The 19443-nt window shown below is 45.1% G+C and overlaps 1 protein-coding gene, 1 long non-coding RNA gene and 7 other non-coding genes across 11 annotated transcripts; 1 reads left to right on the top strand and 8 right to left on the bottom strand.

Annotated features, from left to right (window-relative positions):
• Window positions 1-8739: 8739 nt before the first annotated feature.
• On the top strand, window positions 8740-12438 carry HEBP2 (heme binding protein 2). Its single transcript, XM_008930832.2, has 5 exons — window positions 8740-8915; window positions 10883-10967; window positions 11072-11207; window positions 11308-11473; window positions 12099-12438. Exons 2-5 carry the CDS (start codon window positions 10893-10895, stop codon window positions 12271-12273), a joined length of 552 nt encoding a protein of 183 aa, XP_008929080.1. The 5' UTR covers window positions 8740-8915; window positions 10883-10892; the 3' UTR covers window positions 12274-12438.
• A 780-nt stretch (window positions 12439-13218) lies between these two features.
• On the bottom strand, window positions 13219-19350 carry LOC108641539. Of its 3 annotated transcripts, none has more exons than XR_001922066.1 (11): window positions 19302-19350; window positions 18161-18201; window positions 17621-17660; window positions 17304-17349; window positions 16898-16929; window positions 16419-16511; window positions 15819-15844; window positions 15343-15391; window positions 13749-13779; window positions 13514-13556; window positions 13219-13342 (listed from the first exon to the last, which is right to left on the bottom strand). It is a non-coding gene; the product is annotated as an uncharacterized LOC108641539 (long non-coding RNA). The 3 variants fall into 3 exon arrangements; XR_001922067.1 differs by lacking the exon at window positions 19302-19350 and adding an exon at window positions 18452-18689; XR_001922065.1 differs by lacking the exon at window positions 19302-19350 and having other exon boundaries at window positions 18161-18253.
• On the bottom strand, window positions 13627-13701 carry LOC112841325. The gene has a single exon (XR_003212930.1). It is a non-coding gene; the product is annotated as a small nucleolar RNA SNORD47 (small nucleolar RNA).
• On the bottom strand, window positions 14729-14804 carry LOC112841324. The gene has a single exon (XR_003212929.1). It is a non-coding gene; the product is annotated as a small nucleolar RNA SNORD79 (small nucleolar RNA).
• LOC112841327 lies at window positions 16756-16842 on the bottom strand. Its single transcript, XR_003212932.1, has one exon. It is a non-coding gene; the product is annotated as a small nucleolar RNA snR60/Z15/Z230/Z193/J17 (small nucleolar RNA).
• LOC112841322 lies at window positions 17011-17091 on the bottom strand. The gene has a single exon (XR_003212927.1). It is a non-coding gene; the product is annotated as a small nucleolar RNA snR60/Z15/Z230/Z193/J17 (small nucleolar RNA).
• LOC112841321 lies at window positions 17418-17499 on the bottom strand. The gene has a single exon (XR_003212926.1). It is a non-coding gene; the product is annotated as a small nucleolar RNA SNORD24 (small nucleolar RNA).
• LOC112841323 lies at window positions 17736-17803 on the bottom strand. The gene has a single exon (XR_003212928.1). It is a non-coding gene; the product is annotated as a small nucleolar RNA SNORD75 (small nucleolar RNA).
• Window positions 18532-18613, bottom strand: LOC112841326. Its single transcript, XR_003212931.1, has one exon. It is a non-coding gene; the product is annotated as a small nucleolar RNA SNORD74 (small nucleolar RNA).
• Window positions 19351-19443: the final 93 nt, after the last annotated feature.

Raw genomic sequence — 19443 nt, 5'->3', positions numbered from 1 at the left:
CCAACCCAAGCCCTTCTCAGCCCAGCCCCAAGCCCTTCTCAGCCTCAGCTCAGCCCTTCCTCAGCCCCAACCCAGCCCTTTCTCAGCCTCAGTCATCCCGTCCCTCAGCCCCAACCCAGCCCTTCTCAGCCCCAACCCAGCCCAGCCCTTCTCAGCCCAGCCCAGCCTTTCTCAGCCCAGCCCAGCCTTTCTCAGCCCAGCCCAGCCTTTCTCAGCCCAACCCAGCCCTTCTCAGCCCAGCCCAGCCCATCCTCAGCCTCAGCCTAGCCTTCCCTCGCCCAATCTTCCCTTGTCCAACCCACCTCAGCCCACCCTCGCCCAGCCCCTTCCCTGCCCTCTGGCACGCCCAGCACAGCCACGACCCCCACGAGCTCCCACAGCCCACACTCTGTGCAAAAAGTAAGGCTGGTTTGGGTTATTAATCGTTATCGGCAAACTTAAACATAAAAATAAATAAATGAACTTTTCAAAATTTGCCAAAATAACAGGGTGGAGACAATCATAGAATCAGAGACTGGTTCCAGTTGGAAGAGACCTTAAAGATCATCCAGTTCCACTCCCTGCCACAGGCAGGGACACCTTCCACTAGCCCAGGTTGCTCCAAGCCCCGTCCAACCTGGTCTTGGACAGTCCCAGGGATGGGGCAGCCACAGCTTCTCTGGGCAACCTGTGCCAGGGCCTCACCACACTCAGCCAGGGAAGGATTTTTTCCTGCTATCTCATCTCATGCCCTCTCAGCCTCACTGAGGTGCTGGAAGCACTCCCAATGACAGCACAGTGTCCTGGCTCTGGGACACATGGATCCATGTCTCTGTGTGAAGGGCAAACAGAGGTCAGACCATGACGAGAGCAGAAAACAATGACCCATGGGGAGCTACAACTGCTCCTTGCATGCAGCCCAACATGGTTTTCCCAGATGTGCACCGCACGCAGTGCCAAGTGTGGCCCCACGGCAGCCGTGCACAGCACAGTCCTCCTCCATCCCACCAGAACTGCAGCTGGACCTGGATTCAAATCTTCTCCAGTTGATTTTGACAGACCACCAGCACTCCATAAGACAAGGTACTGTCTTATGTCAATCTGCCCTGGACAGATTCATGGCAATAAACCTTCAAAACATCTGTCTTGAGGGTGCACTCTCAGAACTCCCATCAGAGCGTGTTTTGAGAGCACCCAGTGCCTGCAGGGAGAACAATCCCCTGTTGTTGTTGTGTGCTCCGGGAGCACATTTTTCATGTGCTCACATAGTAACCCCAGGAGTTTAGGGCTGTGGTATTCCTCCCCCACCCCGAAATATGCTCCCTGTGGGCTGTTCCTACGCAGAGATCACTTTCTCTGGGGTTTAGCTTTATTAGCAGGTCCTCCCAAAGCACATGCTTTTCTCTGAGGGTCATCTTGTTTGCCAGAAATCCCCTCCTCTCTAAACTCTTCTGTTCCCATGGGTAATTTCTCTCTCCAGGTTGAAAAGCCCCAGCTCTCACAGCCTCTGCCACCTCCCCAAAACAGTGTATTTCTTGAGGTTCAGAGACAATTCAGTGCTCTGTAGAGCCACTTAGAGAAAGTTCACAAGGTATTCCAAGTATTTTAAGGGAGTTTTAAAGCTACTGTTAACAGCATAGAAGTTTTGCAGTAGCCTGAAGTGGTTTAGAGCTGCTTAGAACAGTCTGTTGGAGTCACAGATTGGTCTAGAAGGGTTTTAGAGCTGCCCTGAGCTCTTCAGAGGAATTTTAAAGCTGCATAGAGCAGTTCAGGGTTGTACAGCAGGGATTTAGAGGCATTTTAAATGTCTTTATAGACACATTAGTGCTGCTTAGAGCATCAGAGGAGCTTTAGATCAGTTTAGGGGTGCTCTGAGGTGTTTAGAAGAGGTTTAGAAAAGCTAAATGAGTTTAGAGCACGTTACAGGAGTTCTGGTACACTTTACAGGACCTTAGAGCTGCTTAGAACTGTTTACAGGGGTTTTAGAGGAGTTAGATCAATTTAGAGCAGTTCAGCGTGGTTTTAGAGCCTCAGGGAAGTTTTAGCACTGTTTCTCTAAGCAGGAGTTTCAGAAATGCAAAAAGGAGCTCTAGAGCCATTTCATGGAAAACTGAGAGGGGGTGAGATCTGTTTTGAAGTATTTTACTGCTGCTTAAGGCAGTGTGGAGGAATTTTAGGTATCGGTGTTGGTTGGAGGGCTTTCAGAGTGGAGGCTTTTTTTATAGTTTCTCACCATTGTTTATGGTTTATCTTCAATTAGAAGAGTTTTAGAGCTGTCTAGGTGGGTCGTAGAGCAGTGTGGCGCATTCTGGAACTCTTTAAAGAAAAGTCCAGACTGGTTTATCACTCTGGAGTGTTTTAGAATCAGTCAAATGATTTTAAAGGGTGTGATTTAGAGGGTGTAATAATAGCTCTGTAAGAGCTCATCAGAGGTGTTTTGTAGCTGCCTGGTTAGAGCACCTCACACCATATTCAAGGAGGTTTAGAGCTCCTTAGAGGAGTTCAAGATGCCCAGCGGATCTTCAGGTCAATATAGAGGAGCTCTAGATAAGATCAGATGAATCTGAAAGTTGCTTAGAGAAGGTTTAGAAAGATGTTAGTGCTGTTTAGAGGACCCAAGCACTCTTGGAAGGGATATTACAGCTCCTCAGAACTGCTTAGAGTGCTTCTGAGGAGTTCTGGAGGAATCTGGAGCTATTTTTCAGATCTTTAAAGCTGTTTCAGGAAGTGCAAAGGTATTTTAAAGGTGGCAATAAACTCCTAGAGGTGTTTAGCACCATTTAGTGGCAGTTTAGAGCCAATTAGAGTCTTAGAGTACTTTTGGGACTGCTTAGAGTTGTGTAAATTATATCTGGTTTTAGCCAATTGTCTCTGCAGCAATACAGAGGTCTTAGAGCTCTTTAGGCTAACTAAAGGACTTTTAGAACAATTTAGAAGAACTATACAGTGGTTTAGAGCTGCTTAGTGGGGGTTAAAATCTTAGAATAGCTCAGAGACATTCTGAAAAATTTTAAGGTTGCCCCAGTTCAGGGTTGGCACTGTCTTCCCTCATCTGATCACTGTTTCTGACTCCCCTCACTGCCTCTGTCCCTCTCCCCTAGTCCCTGGCTGAAGGTTTCCTGTTTTGGGGCTGTCTTTGCTTACCTTTGGAAGGGATGCAATTAAAAAAAACAATGGTGAAGATTCTAAGGCTTTCTGATTATTTACACTGTCAACAAGCAGGAGAAAGAACTGTGCTTTAGCCAGAAGGAATGGCAGCTTCAACGACTGGGGGAATTTATAGTGTGGGGAATCTGAACACATGAACTGACATCCAGGTTCCAAAACCTGCACTGTAAATTCTGGCAAGGCAGAAGGAGCGTTCAGGCTCTCTGCAGCTGCAGCAGCCTGTGCAGTGCCCGGAAAAGTGTCTTCCCACTTCCCTTGAAATAAGCAATGCAGTGTCAGCGGTGCCAAAGCTCAGAGGATAATAAGGACACCCGTGAAAGCAGCAACAAAAGTCAGTTGCTGTTTTTCCAAAACAAGCATAGGAATAAAAATATGGTTTTACAGATTCTAGCAATTTTTTCTGTAAGGAAAAGGAATGAACATGAATGTCAGAAGCTTATCTAAACAACTCCATAATGTAATTTCAAATAGGGAAGTTATAAACACATAAAGGCCCTGCAAGTTTCCTTCAGACTTTGTGTTGCTGCTGTATAAACATTTCCAATAATTTCTACACTGAATACAACTTCACTTCCACTTTCTCCAAATCACACTAGTCTCTACCTATACAGAGTTTTGACACCTGTGTTTTGTCATTTCTGAAGCTACCATGAGTGCACTTCTGGTTCAGCATAATCAAACTATAGTTTTGCTTCTTTCTTTCTGCAATAAATAAATGTATCCAGATGTAATTTTCTTCCAAAGACAGATTCAAGTCTGTTTTCAGAACAAATAAGAAGTATCCAAGCCTAAATGAAAATTGAGAAAGACAATACCTGTGAAAGTGATGAAATTCTGTTAAATACCATCTTGGCTGGCTGGTATTCAGAAGCACATCATCTGGGAAGATGGTGTGATGTCATTATACATCAACCTCATTTTCTCTGCTCTAAATCAAAAGGTGCAAAAATCAAAAGAAATACTGGCCTCTCAGACGTTTGAGTTTTAAACTGTTAGGTTTGCTATTGATTCTGCCCGGAAACTTGCCAGTTTAAGTGTTTTTTCCCCCAACTTTGCATTTTCTTAAGTGTCTTACAGAGACATTCCCTGCCCGTGGCAGGGGGTTGACCCTTCCAACCCAAACCATTCTGTAATTCTCTGTTTCAGGCTGGTGTGTTTGCTGCATAAAAGATGTTTAACACACAAAGATAATTTTTTACATGTTAAGATGTTTAAATGTTTAACCTTCCCATTAACAGTCAACAGTATAATCAAGTTTATGGCTTTGGAAACGGAACAAACTATCAGGGTGCACTGGATCCATTACTGAGCTGAAGCGACCACTGACAACCAAGAGAGCTTGAGGGACATATATATTAAAGTAAAACTCACCTCTGGACACAACCAACAGTGCCACCTGCTGCAAAACCAGCACTGGCTCACCCTGGGAAAGGAGAGGATGAGAAACTAGGTTCTGGTCCAGAATTCAGACCAGAATCCATCTCTGGAGGCCTCACTCACATCATCTAAATAAAGAAAGTGCCCACCAAACCCCACACCCACTACCAACACCCCCACTGTCAGAAGATGGGAGAAGTTCTGACATGATCCATATTCAAGCAACTAAGCTCAGGAAGCAGCTCAGGAGACAAACCCTCAGCTTCAGTTACCTTTTCATGTCTTTTTGGGAGAAGTGGAAAATATTATTTTAGGAGAGTATTTTCTTTAATATACGAATCCTGACTCTCCAGGCCTGGTCCCATCACCTCTGGACATGTTCTCAGGTCCTTGGGACTCTATAGGGCTGGACTCCTTTGTTTGCAAAGAAGGTGTGTTCTCTTCACCTCAGGCTTAAGTCACTGTTAAACGTCAATTAAAAAAAGCCCAAATAGCAGTGCAATAGATTTGTGTCAAGGCTTTTTCCCAGCAAGCACTGTTACCTCTTTCCCTGGATGAGATATTCCTGTCTTGAATATACAAATTCACTTGGTTTCACGGTCTTGTTTCTAAGAACCTGCCAATAGCAGAATGTGGATGAATTTCTAGAAGGTGAATTCCTCTCCTTCCAGCACTCAGAGAGGACTGGAAGTTTCTGTGGATTTAGATAAGTATTAATGCTGGCTAAAGTTTACTGAGCTAATTGCATGTAGGGTTCAGTGCTAGATCCCTAAACAGATCCATGTTAAAAATATCCCTTATTTTGGAAAGAAGCCAGTGAATAAGGCAGTATATAAAGCTGAGGAAGTTTCTCTCTGGGCTCCATGCACAGAAGACAGGAAGGTTTTGGAATGTTTTGCATGGCAGCTGGAAGGAAGGATTTATTTAAGATTAACTCCCCAAACCTAGAATGATTCCAAAATGTGATCTCCAGCAGAGGAATCTTGGAAAATACCAAGTGAAGAGTGCTCTGGAGTGGTGTTGGGTGTAGGAAGGTTTTCATTTGGTCAACAGCAGCCAGTTCCAGGCCATCCCTGATGAAGTGAGCAAGAAATCACTCACTCAGCAAGAGTTAGGTAACACTGTCAGTGAGTCAGCTGTTCAAGGTAGCAGGGAGAGGCAGTAGTTTCATGTGTCATTTGTAACAAACTAGCTGGAATCGGGGGAAAACATGGACAAAATCCACATGCAGGTTTCCAGAAAGCAAATGGGTTTTGGCTGAGAGCAAATCCAACCGTAACAAATAAGTGTGCTGATATAAAACGTGTAGGTCAGAGCATAAGGTGTAAATACTCCCTCACTGGAGTTATGGCAGAGATCTCCTTCCCACATTTTGCAAGGGATAATAAGGACGTTCCTTGGAATAGTACTGTAGTACATTCGACTGCTTCCTTAGAAGATGGTACACTTATGCTTCTTCATTTTCCATACTGGAAATGAAAATAAGATGTAAAATGGAGGCTTTCTCTCTCTTTAGAGCAAGGACATAAGAGGTTTCTTTAGGGAGACGAATTTGCAGCAAACCACAGTTCATCTAACAACATATAAGGACATTTTTGCTGCCCTGGACAGTAACTACAGTAACATCACATGCTCAACTTCTTTGTTGGGAAGTGAGGGCTTCTGCATCATCTGATGAGCATGAGTCTGCAAAAGCAAAGGCCATTTATAAGTGAAGAGTCTCAATTCCTTTAAATGAAACTTTAAATGACAACTATTTCCTGACAGGCTTAGGCAGCAATGCAAAACTGCCTGGAGCTTTGGGATGAGACCACTCGTTAGAACACGTGAGTGGCCAGACAAGGGACAACGCTCCCTCTCTGTCCCTCACACCCCAGCTCTTTGTATCCCACCACAGACCTGGCAGCTACAAGAACAAGACTCAAAGTTATCATTAATCACACTGTAACAAAACATTTTTGTCCCCTGGGTTTCTCCAATCCTGACACAATTAGGTCAGTGGAAAAGATTCCTGTTTTTTGTGCAAGCAGTCTGTGCTTGCCTCTAAGGATAAAGGTAACTTGCCACACAACTGCACAGATGTGACAGCAGTATTGTAATGCTGCCACAGAGCAGATGGAAGCAGTTTTGCTCTGGAGAATGTTGCTTAAGGTCTTGTCTGGGCTTGTTACTGAGAGAAAAAGTGGAAATCACAAGTGATCATATCACAAGCTCACCCTTCTCCTTTTCCCATCAAAGCTGCTTCTGAAGTACCAGTTCATTACCAGTTCCTGCACAGAAGTGCCTGATGAAAACAGTAAAATTAAGGTGCAAACTCTGTGCTTTTCTGTGCTTGTGCTCTCATCCCTACTCCTTAAGGCAGCAGTACAGAAAAGCATTGCTTTCTCAGCTGTTCTAGAAAATACCAGCCAAGTCCCAAACATATATTCATGGCATTACAGAGAGTTGTCACAGAGCCCTTGAGACTTAATGACTGCTGCATACTCAAATTTTCCCCTGTTTGGAGGTACCAGTGAGATTGTGTCAGCTTCCACCATAATCCCACTCCCTCCACTAATTAGTTTTGGAATGTATATAGTTGTGTACAGAATACATGTCCTCATGCCTGCCCTGCTGTCTCATCCAGCTGTTGACATGTTCTCTCAATGTATATGTGAAAAACAAAGCCTGTTGGAAAACAACCCCTGGGGAAAACACTGCAGATTGTTCTCCAGCCCAGGGCTGCTCCACCAGGAACAGTCAGCTCTTTGTCAGGGACATCAGCTGGACACACACAGACTGACTGGGGGTTTGTTCTGGGCCTCACTGCCTCAGAAACGAGAATCCACTGTGGGCTTGTGTTTATCTACAGAGTTATTGCTGCCCTTTCAAGGTAATTCTCCTCAGTGCTCACCACTGTGGTACACTGGTGGTGATTTACCAAACTGTTGTGGCTGGGTATTGTTCAAGAACACTTCCATCCCTGGAAGGGTCCAAAGCCAGGTTGGATGGGGCTCGGAGCAACCTGGTCAAGTGGAAGGTGTCCCTGCCCATGGCAGAGAGGATCTTTAAGGTCCCTTCCAACCCAAACCATTCCAGGATTCCACGTTCTATGAAAATAATTACCAGGACACGCTTGAAGGAGTGTTGCGGTGACAGAGGAAGGTGTCAGCTCACCTTACACAAGCCCGTAGCTCCTGAGCAAAGACCAAGGAGTAGCAGATTCTGCTGCTCCAAAGGCCCTGCTGCTGTTTCTGTTTGACCCAAGCAGAGCACAGGTGAAAGTGAGAAACATTTTACTCCATAAAATTAAAGTACAAAGCATGCAGAGAACTGGTTCTGCATTTCAGGCCTCAGCATGTTCTAATACACTCCAGCAGTAAATCTCCCTGTACACCACCCTGTTCTGTGGCTCTGGAGAGCTTTGTGGCTTTAGAGATAAGTTCACAATTGCTGTTTGGCATGGTTTGGGTTTTATTCCCCCTTTCAGGGGGAATAGGAGTGTACCACACAGCATCCCAATGAAGTTCCCTGCAAGCCAAGTGTGTTTCCTGCTAAAAGTCATCCCCACTATTGATGTCACACGTCCCCAAGAGCTTATCTGAATTTGGCTGCAAGGAATTTGCACAAACCATGACAAACTGGGGGGTGTCCTCAGAACACAAACTGTGGAGTTTAATCTGCCCTATTGTGCTGGTACCCAACTCTGTCTGGAGCTGCAGCTGGTTAAATGAAGAGTGTTGGCCCTGCTGTGCCTATTACAAACAGGGCAGGATTTCACAATAGCTTTGTATAACCCCTTTGTGCAGATATCCAAGGGCTAAGGGGACTGATTAGCCTCAAATACCACTCAGAGCAGCCAGCCAGCAGAGAACACTGGCTGCCTTTCATACCATGCCAGCAAAAATCTCGTGAGGATGGTCTCAGCGGAGTGTGCAGCCAGATTCCTACCTACCCTTCACCCCTGGGGTGAAAAAGGAAAAGCTGGCACTCTGTGCCCCCACTCTCCCGTAATCCAAGTCTAGGGGGACGTTATTTATGCAAAATTCTTTCTTCCACAGCACTAAACCTGCTGCTGACCCTGACACCAGCACGCACACAGCCATGGAAACCGGGGGAAGTTACACAAGGGTGCAGAAGTGTTTACAGAGCCAGCTCACACACTGGCCCAGTGTTGCCTCGTGGGCAGGAGGTGGGGCTTCTGGCATCTGCGTGGGGGCTCTCCAATGAGACCCAGGGTAGCACAAGGCTCCAGCCTTCTGGTTTTCGTAACAGCAGCCCCCTCCAGTAGGGCTGAAGCATGGGAGGAGCTTGCCCAAACTCAAATAAACACTGACATGCAGCATCTTACGAGGATGTGCAGCCTCAGCAGCACAGACTGCAACAGCCAGAAGGACAAGACAGCTGAAAATGTAAGTATGTTTGCTTTCCCCTCTTCCTCAACAGCATTAGTGGTTTGTGGAATGGCACGTTCTGGCTGTGCTTACTTGTGGCAGTGGTGTAACCTACTGACTGTCCCCCTGGCCCACGTGTTAACAGTTGCAGGAAAACCTGAACACCCCCCAGTCATATTTGTATGAACAGATGGACACTTCAAAGCTCAGCTTTCCCGTAGATCTAAAATGAACTCAGCTGTAAACATCTGGAGCAGTCTTCTCAGTTTGTCTCTCCCCCCCCAAAGCATTGTTTTATTTAATTAAAAAGTATTTCTAACATGCATTGACAGTACCAGCCAAAAAGTTATCAAAGCCAGAGCTGAGATCTACCCAGCAGTTCAGGAAAGGTGTGTTGGGAAGGGGTTGGAATGGGCATGTAGACAGAAGGCAGCTCATCCAGTAGCTACTACCAGTGTTAAAACAAAGAAACATTTACTCCTCTGCTTCCTCACATCCCCAGGGAACACAAGAAGAGGATCAATGTGTTTTCTATCATGTTGTAGCGAAGAGAAAGCAAAGTGACAGCAAAGCAGCATCATCTTTGCCCTAGAAATGGCAATAAATAAATTACTGTAGGAACTTTCAGCGTTATGCTTTGTAAACACCACTGACAAAAACTCTACTGGAGTACAACTGCCCAGCAGCCCCTGGTGACCATCGCTGTGGTCAGGGCTGCTGAGGATGAGGTACCTTCAGGCTGGGACAGGGAGGGGACAGCACCTGCCTTTAACTGCTGGCATCAGTGTCCTGCTGTGGGATTCTGGGACCTCCCCTTGCTCTGTGGGGACAAGTGAAGGAGCTGCTGGGAGAAGCTCAACAGCACTACACAATTTTAAAGATTCTAAGGTTTGTTTAGTTTGGTTTTGGGTTGTGTGTTTTGTTGTTTTGAGGTTTTTTAATAAGATTTTCAACCTCAGCTCCCCAAAAGAATTCCTCCAAAGCAGGGTATGGAAGGGGGATTAACGGTATTCAACAGTACTCCACATGTCAAAGGAAGATGGAAACAGAAGTAGTTAAGTAGCACAGTTGTTGACTTTAGAAAAGATGTTCTGTTACCCAACAAAACATGTAACTGAGCTATAATCTGAGAAAACAATGTCCTATGACCTAGGAAGCGAGATAATTGCTGAATTAACTACATGCTGTCTTTGCAACATGAAGTGCAAAGGACAGTGATATAACAGGAAAGCTAAGACTGTCAGGATATAGGTTACATGCTACAATCTGCCTGGTAATGACAGAAGTAATAAATGAAGGCTCCTAAAATCTCAAGGCTTTTAATCAGATGTGATTATTTCAATGGTGATTTTGAGTATTTTCACTTGCTTTGTTTTGGGACAGTGTCTTCAAATTTTCAGCTTTTTCCTCCTGTGCGAAGGAAAGAAAGTATTCATTCCTAAATGCAGAAAATCTCATTTATCCGCAGGGCCCTGAGGCTAAAGGCTTTTAGGATATGTATCAGCTATTATGAGACACCAAATAAAGTTAAGGCCAAGTTAACTTTGAAGTTTAGGCAAAGTCATTATGAGAGGCCCAATAAGTCAATACCAGAGCACCCACCAGTGTTTTTCATCCTGGAGCTAACAGACTGAAATCCTCAAGTCCTTTTTACTTACAGATTTCCACAAAACTCCCACTTGCAGAATTTCCACCTTCTGTTTTGCTGCCAGGACATGCCTTTTTGTCATAGAGAAGTGAAGTCAGGGTAACCTGAGAGATGAACACTCCCACAGCAGCCGAGAGGCAGTTCCTTGGTCTTGGTTCTGTTCCTGAGGACTGAAATGATTTCAGCTCTTTTTTGTTGAATCAGTGGGGAGGATAAGCAGGAATTCAGGCCTCTCACCATTTCAAGGACAACTGAACCATTTGGCAGAAAGCCCTAGTGCTTTTTCTGCTCATTAATACCAGATTTAAGAGACACCAATGAACTGTCTGCCTTTCAGCTCTGGCAAGATGATCAAATCCTTCAAGCAAACATTCCTGTCCCTGGACCTGCAGTCCCCTCGGTGGAGCTCAACAGAGACAATGGTAAGTGCAACAATGCTTTCACGCTGATTTGGAAACAGTAGCTATTAATTTTGGTCATCTTTAATACCCATCTCTTGGTTGCTGTGACTTTTGCTCCCTTGCAGGCCAAGGACTATGAACTGCGTCAGTATGAGACGGCCAAGTGGGTGAGCACAGTCATCAGGGGGGAAAGCCAGAAGGAAGCCATGCGCCAGGGCTTCTGGAAGCTCTTCCACTACATTCAGGGAAAGAATGAGAGAGGTAGGATCTGCTGGGTCTGAAAGGCAAGGTGAAGATGAGTAGTACAAAACAGAGGAGCTGGAGAACGTGGCTTTGACAACTGTCTTTTCCTCTCCTCCAGAAATGAAGATTGACATGACTGTGCCAGTGACCTGCCTGGTGAAATCTGGCTGCACAGACTTCAAGATCTCGTTTTTTGTGCCCTTTGAACACCAGGACTCCCCCCCCCAGCCCCTGGACTCCGATGTGTTCGTGGAGGAGCGGAAGGCAGCGGCTATCTTTGTCCGGTGAGCACAACCAACACCACTGGCAGCACACAAACCCAGCTCACTGGGTGCCCTCACTGAGCTGTGGGCTACTCTTTCTTGGAGGATTTTTACTTGGGTATATGTCCTGCTGTCCAGAGCTTTCACTGCTCAAACCCAAGCATTTGGAAATATTACATTCACGTGTCTTATTAAGACTGAAATGACCAAGTTTCAAAATGTTACTTTTTGAGTCTACTCTTGAATATATTACAGTGGGTTTTATGCAGGAGCAGCCTCCAGAATCTTAGAGTTTGTGCTACAAAACATCCAAACCACTCTTCTAGCACCCTTACGGTATAGCCCCAAACTCCCACACTGCATGGCAGTTCTTTATTACAGGAAATACACCCAAAGCAACACCTGGGCTGTATGTCAACCAACTCTCAGAATCAACTTGGGTGGTTAGCTGTTTCAAGTCCTGCTTTTAAAACCAGGATAAACAGCCATATGCTCTTAAGCAGCTTGTTCTCCTTATTTAACTAGTAATTGCATCACAAGTGTTTAAACACTGTATGCTTTGCAAACCTGAAATCTCCTTCTGTGCAAATTAAAACCAGGGGCTTGAATTCTTAATTAAAAAAAAACCCTTTTTCACTTCTACCAGGTCCTTTGGTGGCTTTGCCTCCCCAGAGAAATATGCTGAGGAAGCTGAAGTCTTGGCCAGAACCTTAAGAAACAGAGGCCAACCATTCCATGAAGACTTCTTCTATACTGCAGGCTATGACAGTCCCTTCAAGCTCTTCAACAGGCACAATGAAGTGTGGTATTTTAAAAAGTAACATGGTGGGGGGAATGTTAAGAGGCTACTAATCAGCTCTGGATGAAAACAGACCTTATTAATGGCTTTTGCTTTAGTGCAGAAGAGATTTAATTTGCACATGGACACAGAATGTCTAATTCATCTTCTCTAGGATGAAATACTATTGTGGCTAAAATGATCTCAAGCTCTGTCTACAAAATGTAATTTAAATTCAAGTAGATTGTACCAGGTAGAGTAGGAGGGAGATAGTACAAGCTTACTCTTAATTGAGGGGTTCTAGGGAACACCAATAATCTGAAACTAATCCTTCCCAAAGTTTGGATGTCTAGTTTTACTTCTCATTAGAAGTGCTACAGCAACAGCTCAAGTGTCATGGAGAATTCAGTTCTCCATAGAGCTGACTTTTCCAATACTGACATCAACCCTGAGACAGAGGAATTTATAATGAATTTTTTATAGAAATCTATCATTAATGAGTTTCGGGAAGCAGAAACACCTTAGCAGGCTTTCCTGCTTCATAATTAATAACTTGGTTTTTTAATTGGTAGTATCACAATCCCCCACCTCTTCACTTTTTTCCCCTCATGGAGGCCAAATCCTGTCTTGCTCAATACCAGTGGAAAAGGGTTAACAAGTCCAAGCAGTGTGCTTGTTCTGTGCACACCTGGACACATAATACCAGGATTACTGGGGGCATTTTAGTATTAAATAAAGTAGTAGTAAGTTTAGCTCTCACCTACAACACACTAATTACCCCTTTAATTGTTTGCCTTTGTCTAAATGTTGGTATTGGCCAGGCCAGCTGCAGCCTGCACACCAGCAGTACTGGACACCCCAGTACACTTGCAAGCATTTCACCTAATTTAGTCCCTGCTCTAAATCAAGCATTTGAAGCTTTTATACTGTAGGCTAGAGCTGTTTCACACCAAGCTGTTCCAGTCGGAAAAGAGGTCACAACAACAGGCAGAGTTTGCAGATTTTTATTGGCTCCAACCAGCGTCAGGTAAACATTACCAGTGGGGTAAAAAACACTTGGGCTTTTTAATGCTGTTCATGCAAGTGTAGCCCATTATACTGCAATCCTCCACCTAGTAAGATAGACATAAGAACCACATTAAGACACCAAACCACCACAAGGACACTTGCTGGGAACATCTCAGCCCTTAGAATTTCATCTCTGTTCAGTGAGAGAGTTCAAGCTAAGGTTATCATCACTTGTTCCAGCAAAGAAATGTCTTAATTACTGTAGTTACACTCACCTTCTCAGTTCTTCATACAGTAATTGCAAAGTTGCTTCCTCACCTAAAGCCAGAAGAAAACACAATTAGCACATGCAGTAGCACAAGTGGTACAGGTTCCACATCAGCTCTGTAACCTCAGCACAAAGTGGAACGGAAAGGGTAAAATCACACTAATTCATCTGGCAGAATCAATCTCATCAGTGGCTACAAACATTCCCAATAACATGTAATACAGTTCAGCTGTTGGACTTACCCAGTGAGGCTGCAAACAGCACAGTCCTTTCCTGAGAAGAGAGAGGTACTTTCAGAATAACAAGACAGCAGCACTATATGCAAGTTTGTTTATCTATGAATTCCTATTCACCAAACTAATTTTACCTGGGGGAAGGCTGCCTTTCAGCTGGCAACTCACAAGGTTAACTTGCAACACCCAAATATAGGAGACACAAAGCTTACAAATCCTAACTGAATTGGAAATACAGAATTACAAACATTGGAAGAAACAGGGTAAGTACAAAGCTACTACTTGCTTTGTGATGCTGTCTCTCCCCCCTGGAAAATTGTATTTAATGAGTTTAGATACCCAAATTACAAGTCTCATAGAAATCATCCCAAGAACCTATCTTTAAAAATGAGAACCAGTCTGTTGGGAAACAAGATCATACAGCAAATATTTAGAACTTGAGTCTAAATTTGTGTAGAGCCAGCATAAAGATCAGCAAAAATTGCTGAGAAGTGACAACTAGAGAATATAGGGTTGTTTTTCTTTTCATTACACAGTGCAACGTTGCAATAAACTCCCAATTTTTAGAGTCATTGAGGCCACATCTTCTGTTCAGTCAGAACTCCACACCAAGTTTACCACTGACTACACTTGGGTACTTGCTCAGAAACAGCCCTTCCTTTTCATGGCAAATTCAGAACTACACAGAAGTGCATTCTTGCTTCATGCACATGTTAATTCCCACAGTAGATGGGAGCAGGAGAATCAGAATACAATAAAGGGAAGACAAATCAGATCTCTTACAGGACACCTTTTAGGTACCACTACCTAGGCATTCAGCACAAAGACAGTATTCCAAGAATTACAAACCCCCATGTACTCTACACTTTCCTCAGGCACATCCACCTTGTTTCTCACAGGAACTCCCCACGAGATTCACCCTGTAAAGAAGTGAAATTTTACTAACACTCTCTCCTTGGCAGTGCTTCAGGATTTAGTTTGACTGTGGGTACTGTTTCAGCACAAGAGTTGTCCTCAGACTCTTTCAGAGAGATTCCCATTGCTTAGAATTCATCACCAACAGTACATGCTTAGAGTAGCTTGATGTTGTGCCACTTTTGTCTCAGAGGATCTGATCTCAGCATTTCAGACCTTATCCCCAACCACATCTTCATTCACATCATGCAAAAGCCCTGTTCTAGCATTTAAGAAAAATAATTCACCACAGTAAGCCCTGAAGATTAATGCTACTCCCTGCAAGAGCCCACTACTTAATTAACTACTGGCTTTGGTGAGCACAAGCTCTGTGCTACCAGGTTACCACACACTCATTAACGAGGAACTCAAGGAGCCCATAGCAGTTGGACATTCCAAATGGTCCCTATTACTTCTTCTCAGTTACAGAATACACTTAAAAGTTTTAAAATATGAGATATGCAGCACCTTGGGTGAGTGAACCCTGCAGGCTGCTGCCAATATGTGGCGTTTTTACCTGGTAAAGGTAATAAAATTCTCCAGAAACCTTCTGCTTGGTGCTGCAGCTGCAATTATAGGATCTAGAAACTTCCCCATCCCCTGTATCACACAGTTCTGAGCAGTTCCACTCCATGTGCTGGCGACTTACCTTTTGCTGGCAGCACTCCCAACTGCCCCACTTCCCAGCTCCACTGCACCTGGAATAATGCAAACTATCAGGACAGCACGGAAAGCAGCAGAGGAGGGTGGAATCTCAGTCAGGTGCCTGCAGTCAGATAGAGCTAATGGCAGACCTCCACAACTGGAGTCAGGGCAGTCACATCTCATCACACAGGCAGCTCTGTCAGTCCCTGCTCTAGGCCAAGGCTGCAAATCCACCAGCAGTGCCATCAAGACCACTCTCTGTGCTCAGCTCTTCACTGGAAGCTCACACCAGCCTACCAAGGCTGGGCCTTATCCAGGCAGGCAGTTCCCCCTTTAAACATCCTCCTGTTTTGGCTGAGATGGCAAGCAGCAGACAACACCAGCCACTGGCCTCTTCCCCCCAGGTAACAAGAAGGTAAATACTTCACTTCTGGGCATATTTTGGAATATTGATACTTGCAGAGTTAATCAAATACCCACCTTGCAAGGAGAAACATTTTGGAAGCCTGTAGAGAAAAATTTCCTATTAGACAAGGTCCAGCAGGAAGTTTTAGCATAAGAATAGTTCCAATAAAATACTGTATCAGCATTTGGTCAAGTTTTGTCCTCATAAGGATCAGAGACCTGATTCAACATCATCTACAGTAGAGGCCACCTCACCTCCATCCCCTCCCAGAGGAAAAGTCAGCTCCCAGCAAGCTCCAACACCCCAGTAATTTTTTCCTTTAGCTCCAGAGACAACTGAAATTGCAGGAAGGAGCAAACTTCTGAAGTGCAGAGTTCAGTGACATCAACTTTGTGTAAATACCCCAGCCATGCTAAGCCAGGATAACCATTTTGGGCACTAAATTCAGAGTACTATGGCATTCACCGCTCAGGTTTAACAAGCACTTTCCAGAAATCTTTACCACCACAATTACTTCCTGCTTTCTAATGTAACACAGGAAGCTGAAAGCACACTTTGCTTCACACTTTCCAGAGAAAACACAAGGAATTTGCAGACATCTCCAAAAGCAAACATCCAAGCTCAAATGCAGCAGACAAAAGTCCAATAAACCCTAAAAATGGTTTAATAATTACCTGCAATTAGGAAGGCCTTGGCTTCACCAACATCAGTAACAGATGAAATAGCTTCTCACACAAGAGGCACAGGTCTCCTCTGTCCAGGGCAATCTGTAAAGCAACAAAACCCTTTCAGAAGTTGGAGCACTAACACCTGATTAACCTTATTCTGCTGTACTTGTGTTTAATTTACAAGCACAGCCTACTCTATTCCCTTCTATTCATCCCACTAAACTTTATGTTTATCCCATTCGCTGATTTTCTGGGACTAATTTTCAGAACACATTTACTGATCAAAAGGAAGTGTTTCCCTCTCAGCTTTCCACATGATTTGACTGGAACAGCCTAAGGACAGGAGGCTGCATCAGACAGGAGCGAAAGACAGTGACAGTGTGATCATCACGGCTCATCTGCTGAACTATGCTGTCATCACAGCAGCCCCTCACACAGCAGGGACACAAATGAGTTTGGACAGACATAGGCAATGCAATGTTTACCTTGCACAGGTTAGAGTTTTATCTCCCAGTGCCTGCAACAAATGAAAAAAAAAAAAAGACGTTATTTCAGCCTTGGTGTCCAAGCCCAGAGCTCCTGATGAGATCACAAAAGGCAGACACATCAGATAGGAGCGAAAGACAGAAGTGTTCACCACAGGATGCTCTGCTGAACTATGCCATCATCACTGTATCTGCTTTGGAATCATCCTACCAAGCAATCACCTCTTGTCACAGCTTTTACAATTAAGTTTTCCCAATAAAACAAAGAAACATTCACAAATTTGAATACTAGCAAGTATAAATTGCTTCTGGTCTTAGTGGAAACTAATTTTAAAGCACATCCCATCCTTCCCGCTGCAGTGTTTTACCATGGAAGAAACCCCACCATAAAGCACGCATTTCTCACCAGGTGATGTTCCTTCTGCATGTCTGCTGAGTGCAGGAGTCAAATCCTGGAGGAAAAAAAAGCTTGTGAATAGGATATTCAGTACTCAAAGCATTGAGGGGAACTAAGTTGCTGTGCCTCAGAAAACTGTAATGGTGGTAAAAGTGCTCATCACTCTCTTGGTCAAGAGTAGCAAATAAGTGTCATCATTGTGGCACCAGAGGGAAAACCTGGCTCAGGGAATTGTCTGACCACTGACGTGTTATCAGAGCAAAAGACACTGCCCAGACAAACCCTAAGCATAATTTCATGCTGAGTTTTCATTAATTATGTATTACCTTGTGAAGTGGCATCAAGGCTGTGCATTTGGTGGCAGATCTGGAAGAGAAAGAACAGCTTCAGGAGTTTGTAGAACTGGGAGCCCCTCTGGCAGCCACACCAAGCACAGAAAAAAGCCTCAGCACAGAGTTTTCAGAAATCACTTCTGTCCACTACTCTTTATACTGAAACCATCACAGGCTCTGTAGTCCAGTCAACAGCAATCTCCTCAGTTACACTTTTTCTGCAATGTGTTCCAAGTTATTTATTGCTGTGAATAACGAAGCAGCAGTAATGCAGGAAAAAAGGGATCTGGGGTACTCTTGTGGTCTGGTTACAGGATGACCAGCTGTTTAGAAACAACAGGAGCCTCCCAAATCCTTTCCTAGGACAAAGAAAGGGGTGACTTTTCTCAGTAAGCAAATAAGGAGTGCTTGAGGAGACACCACCACCAGTGCTGATCCTGTAACTCCCTGATGCAAGAGTACTCCAGTCTAATTGCTGTACATGAATCCACATATTTTTTCATTTAAACTCTCTATTTTAGAAGCAAAACTTACCTGTTTTGAAGCCACAAGAAGGAATAGTATAGCTGATGCATCTTAAACAGAAAACAAGAAGACATATTAGCTTTTCTTCTTTAAAGAATGTTATTTTTACAGATACCTCTTTGAGAGATGCAAAGTAAAATACAAAACACTCTGAGCCTTAAAGTGCCCCTCGACACAATCTAAATTTCTGCTCTTTGATCAAACAAGGACACAAGAAATAACTACTGCCTGTATTTTTACGCAGAACAGAACCACTGAAGTACTTTACTTTCTACAGCTTAAATTCTGCTGTTCGCTCACCGGATCAGCCCCGTGACCTTTGGCTGCTCAGAAAGGCCCACGTGGCACCTCAGCTATCCCAGACAGCCCACAAGTGTCCCGTGCCCAGCTCAGATCCGTTGGCATTCATCAATCACCCTCTCAGATGTCCCTACCAACGCAGTTCTCATCATGTGCGGGCATAAGGGAGTCCGAGTGAGCCACTGCTCTTTAAACGTCCACAATCACAGGATATGCTGAGTTAGAAGGGGCCCACCAGGATCAGTCCAACCCCTGTCCCTGCACTAACACCCCAACAATCTCCCCCTGTCCCTGAGAGCGTTGTCCAAACGCTCCTGGAGCTCTGGCAGCCTTGGGGCCGCGAGGCCAACCCTTAATCCTTTAAGGCATCGTGTGCACATTTCAGTAGCGGAAGAAATCCTTAACCCTTCCACAACGCTACAATCGCATTTTACACATTTATCCGCCAAAGCAACCACCTTTAAAGCCCAGCGCACAGTGAAAAAAGGCACCAACCCACAAAACCCAGGGATCCGTAATGCTTACATTTGCATCGGGCCCATCCCACACTGCCACATGCCAGGCGCGTTTCCCACGGGAAAAGGGCTCCTGGGTAAGACCCCACAACTCAGCGCCTCGTGTATTACCCTGCACCTGCAAGCTGATACCCCCAAACCCGTGGGGGCCCCCATGGGACCCCGCTCTCACAGCGCCGAGGTCGCCACGAGGCACAGTACCAGCGGCCTAGGCCCGGCGGCGCAATCCACCCCCATCCTCCCGCTACAGCGCTCATCGGGGACCCCACCGCACCCCGAGGGTCCCCGCAGCGCCCCGCCGGCCCACCCCGGGGGTAGAACAAGCGCGCACTCACCGCGGGGGCCGCACAAAGCCCTCGCACCCCTCCGCGCCTCAGGAACAAAGAGACCGCGAGCCTCCTGCGCGGCCTTTATATAGGGTTGGCAATCACGTGACTTTGCGCGGCCCCACCCCCTCTCGGCGCACTCGGCGGGCGG

The sequence above is a fragment of the Manacus vitellinus genome, unplaced genomic scaffold (genome assembly GCF_001715985.3).
Source record: "Manacus vitellinus isolate BGI_N305 unplaced genomic scaffold, ASM171598v3 scaffold_68_pilon, whole genome shotgun sequence".
Lineage (NCBI taxonomy): Eukaryota > Metazoa > Chordata > Aves > Passeriformes > Pipridae > Manacus > Manacus vitellinus.
Note: the sequence above shows the minus strand (reverse complement) of the source record. Positions and strands in the feature narration are given on the sequence as shown.

Coding starts and splice junctions, on each gene's coding strand:
- HEBP2 (XM_008930832.2), top strand. CDS start 10,893: ATGATCAAATCCTTCAAGCAAACATTCCTGTCCCTGGACCTGCAGTCC. Junction 10,968..11,071: donor GGAGCTCAACAGAGACAATG/GTAAGTGCAACA, acceptor GCTCCCTTGCAG/GCCAAGGACTATGAACTGCG. Junction 11,208..11,307: donor TCAGGGAAAGAATGAGAGAG/GTAGGATCTGCT, acceptor CCTCTCCTCCAG/AAATGAAGATTGACATGACT.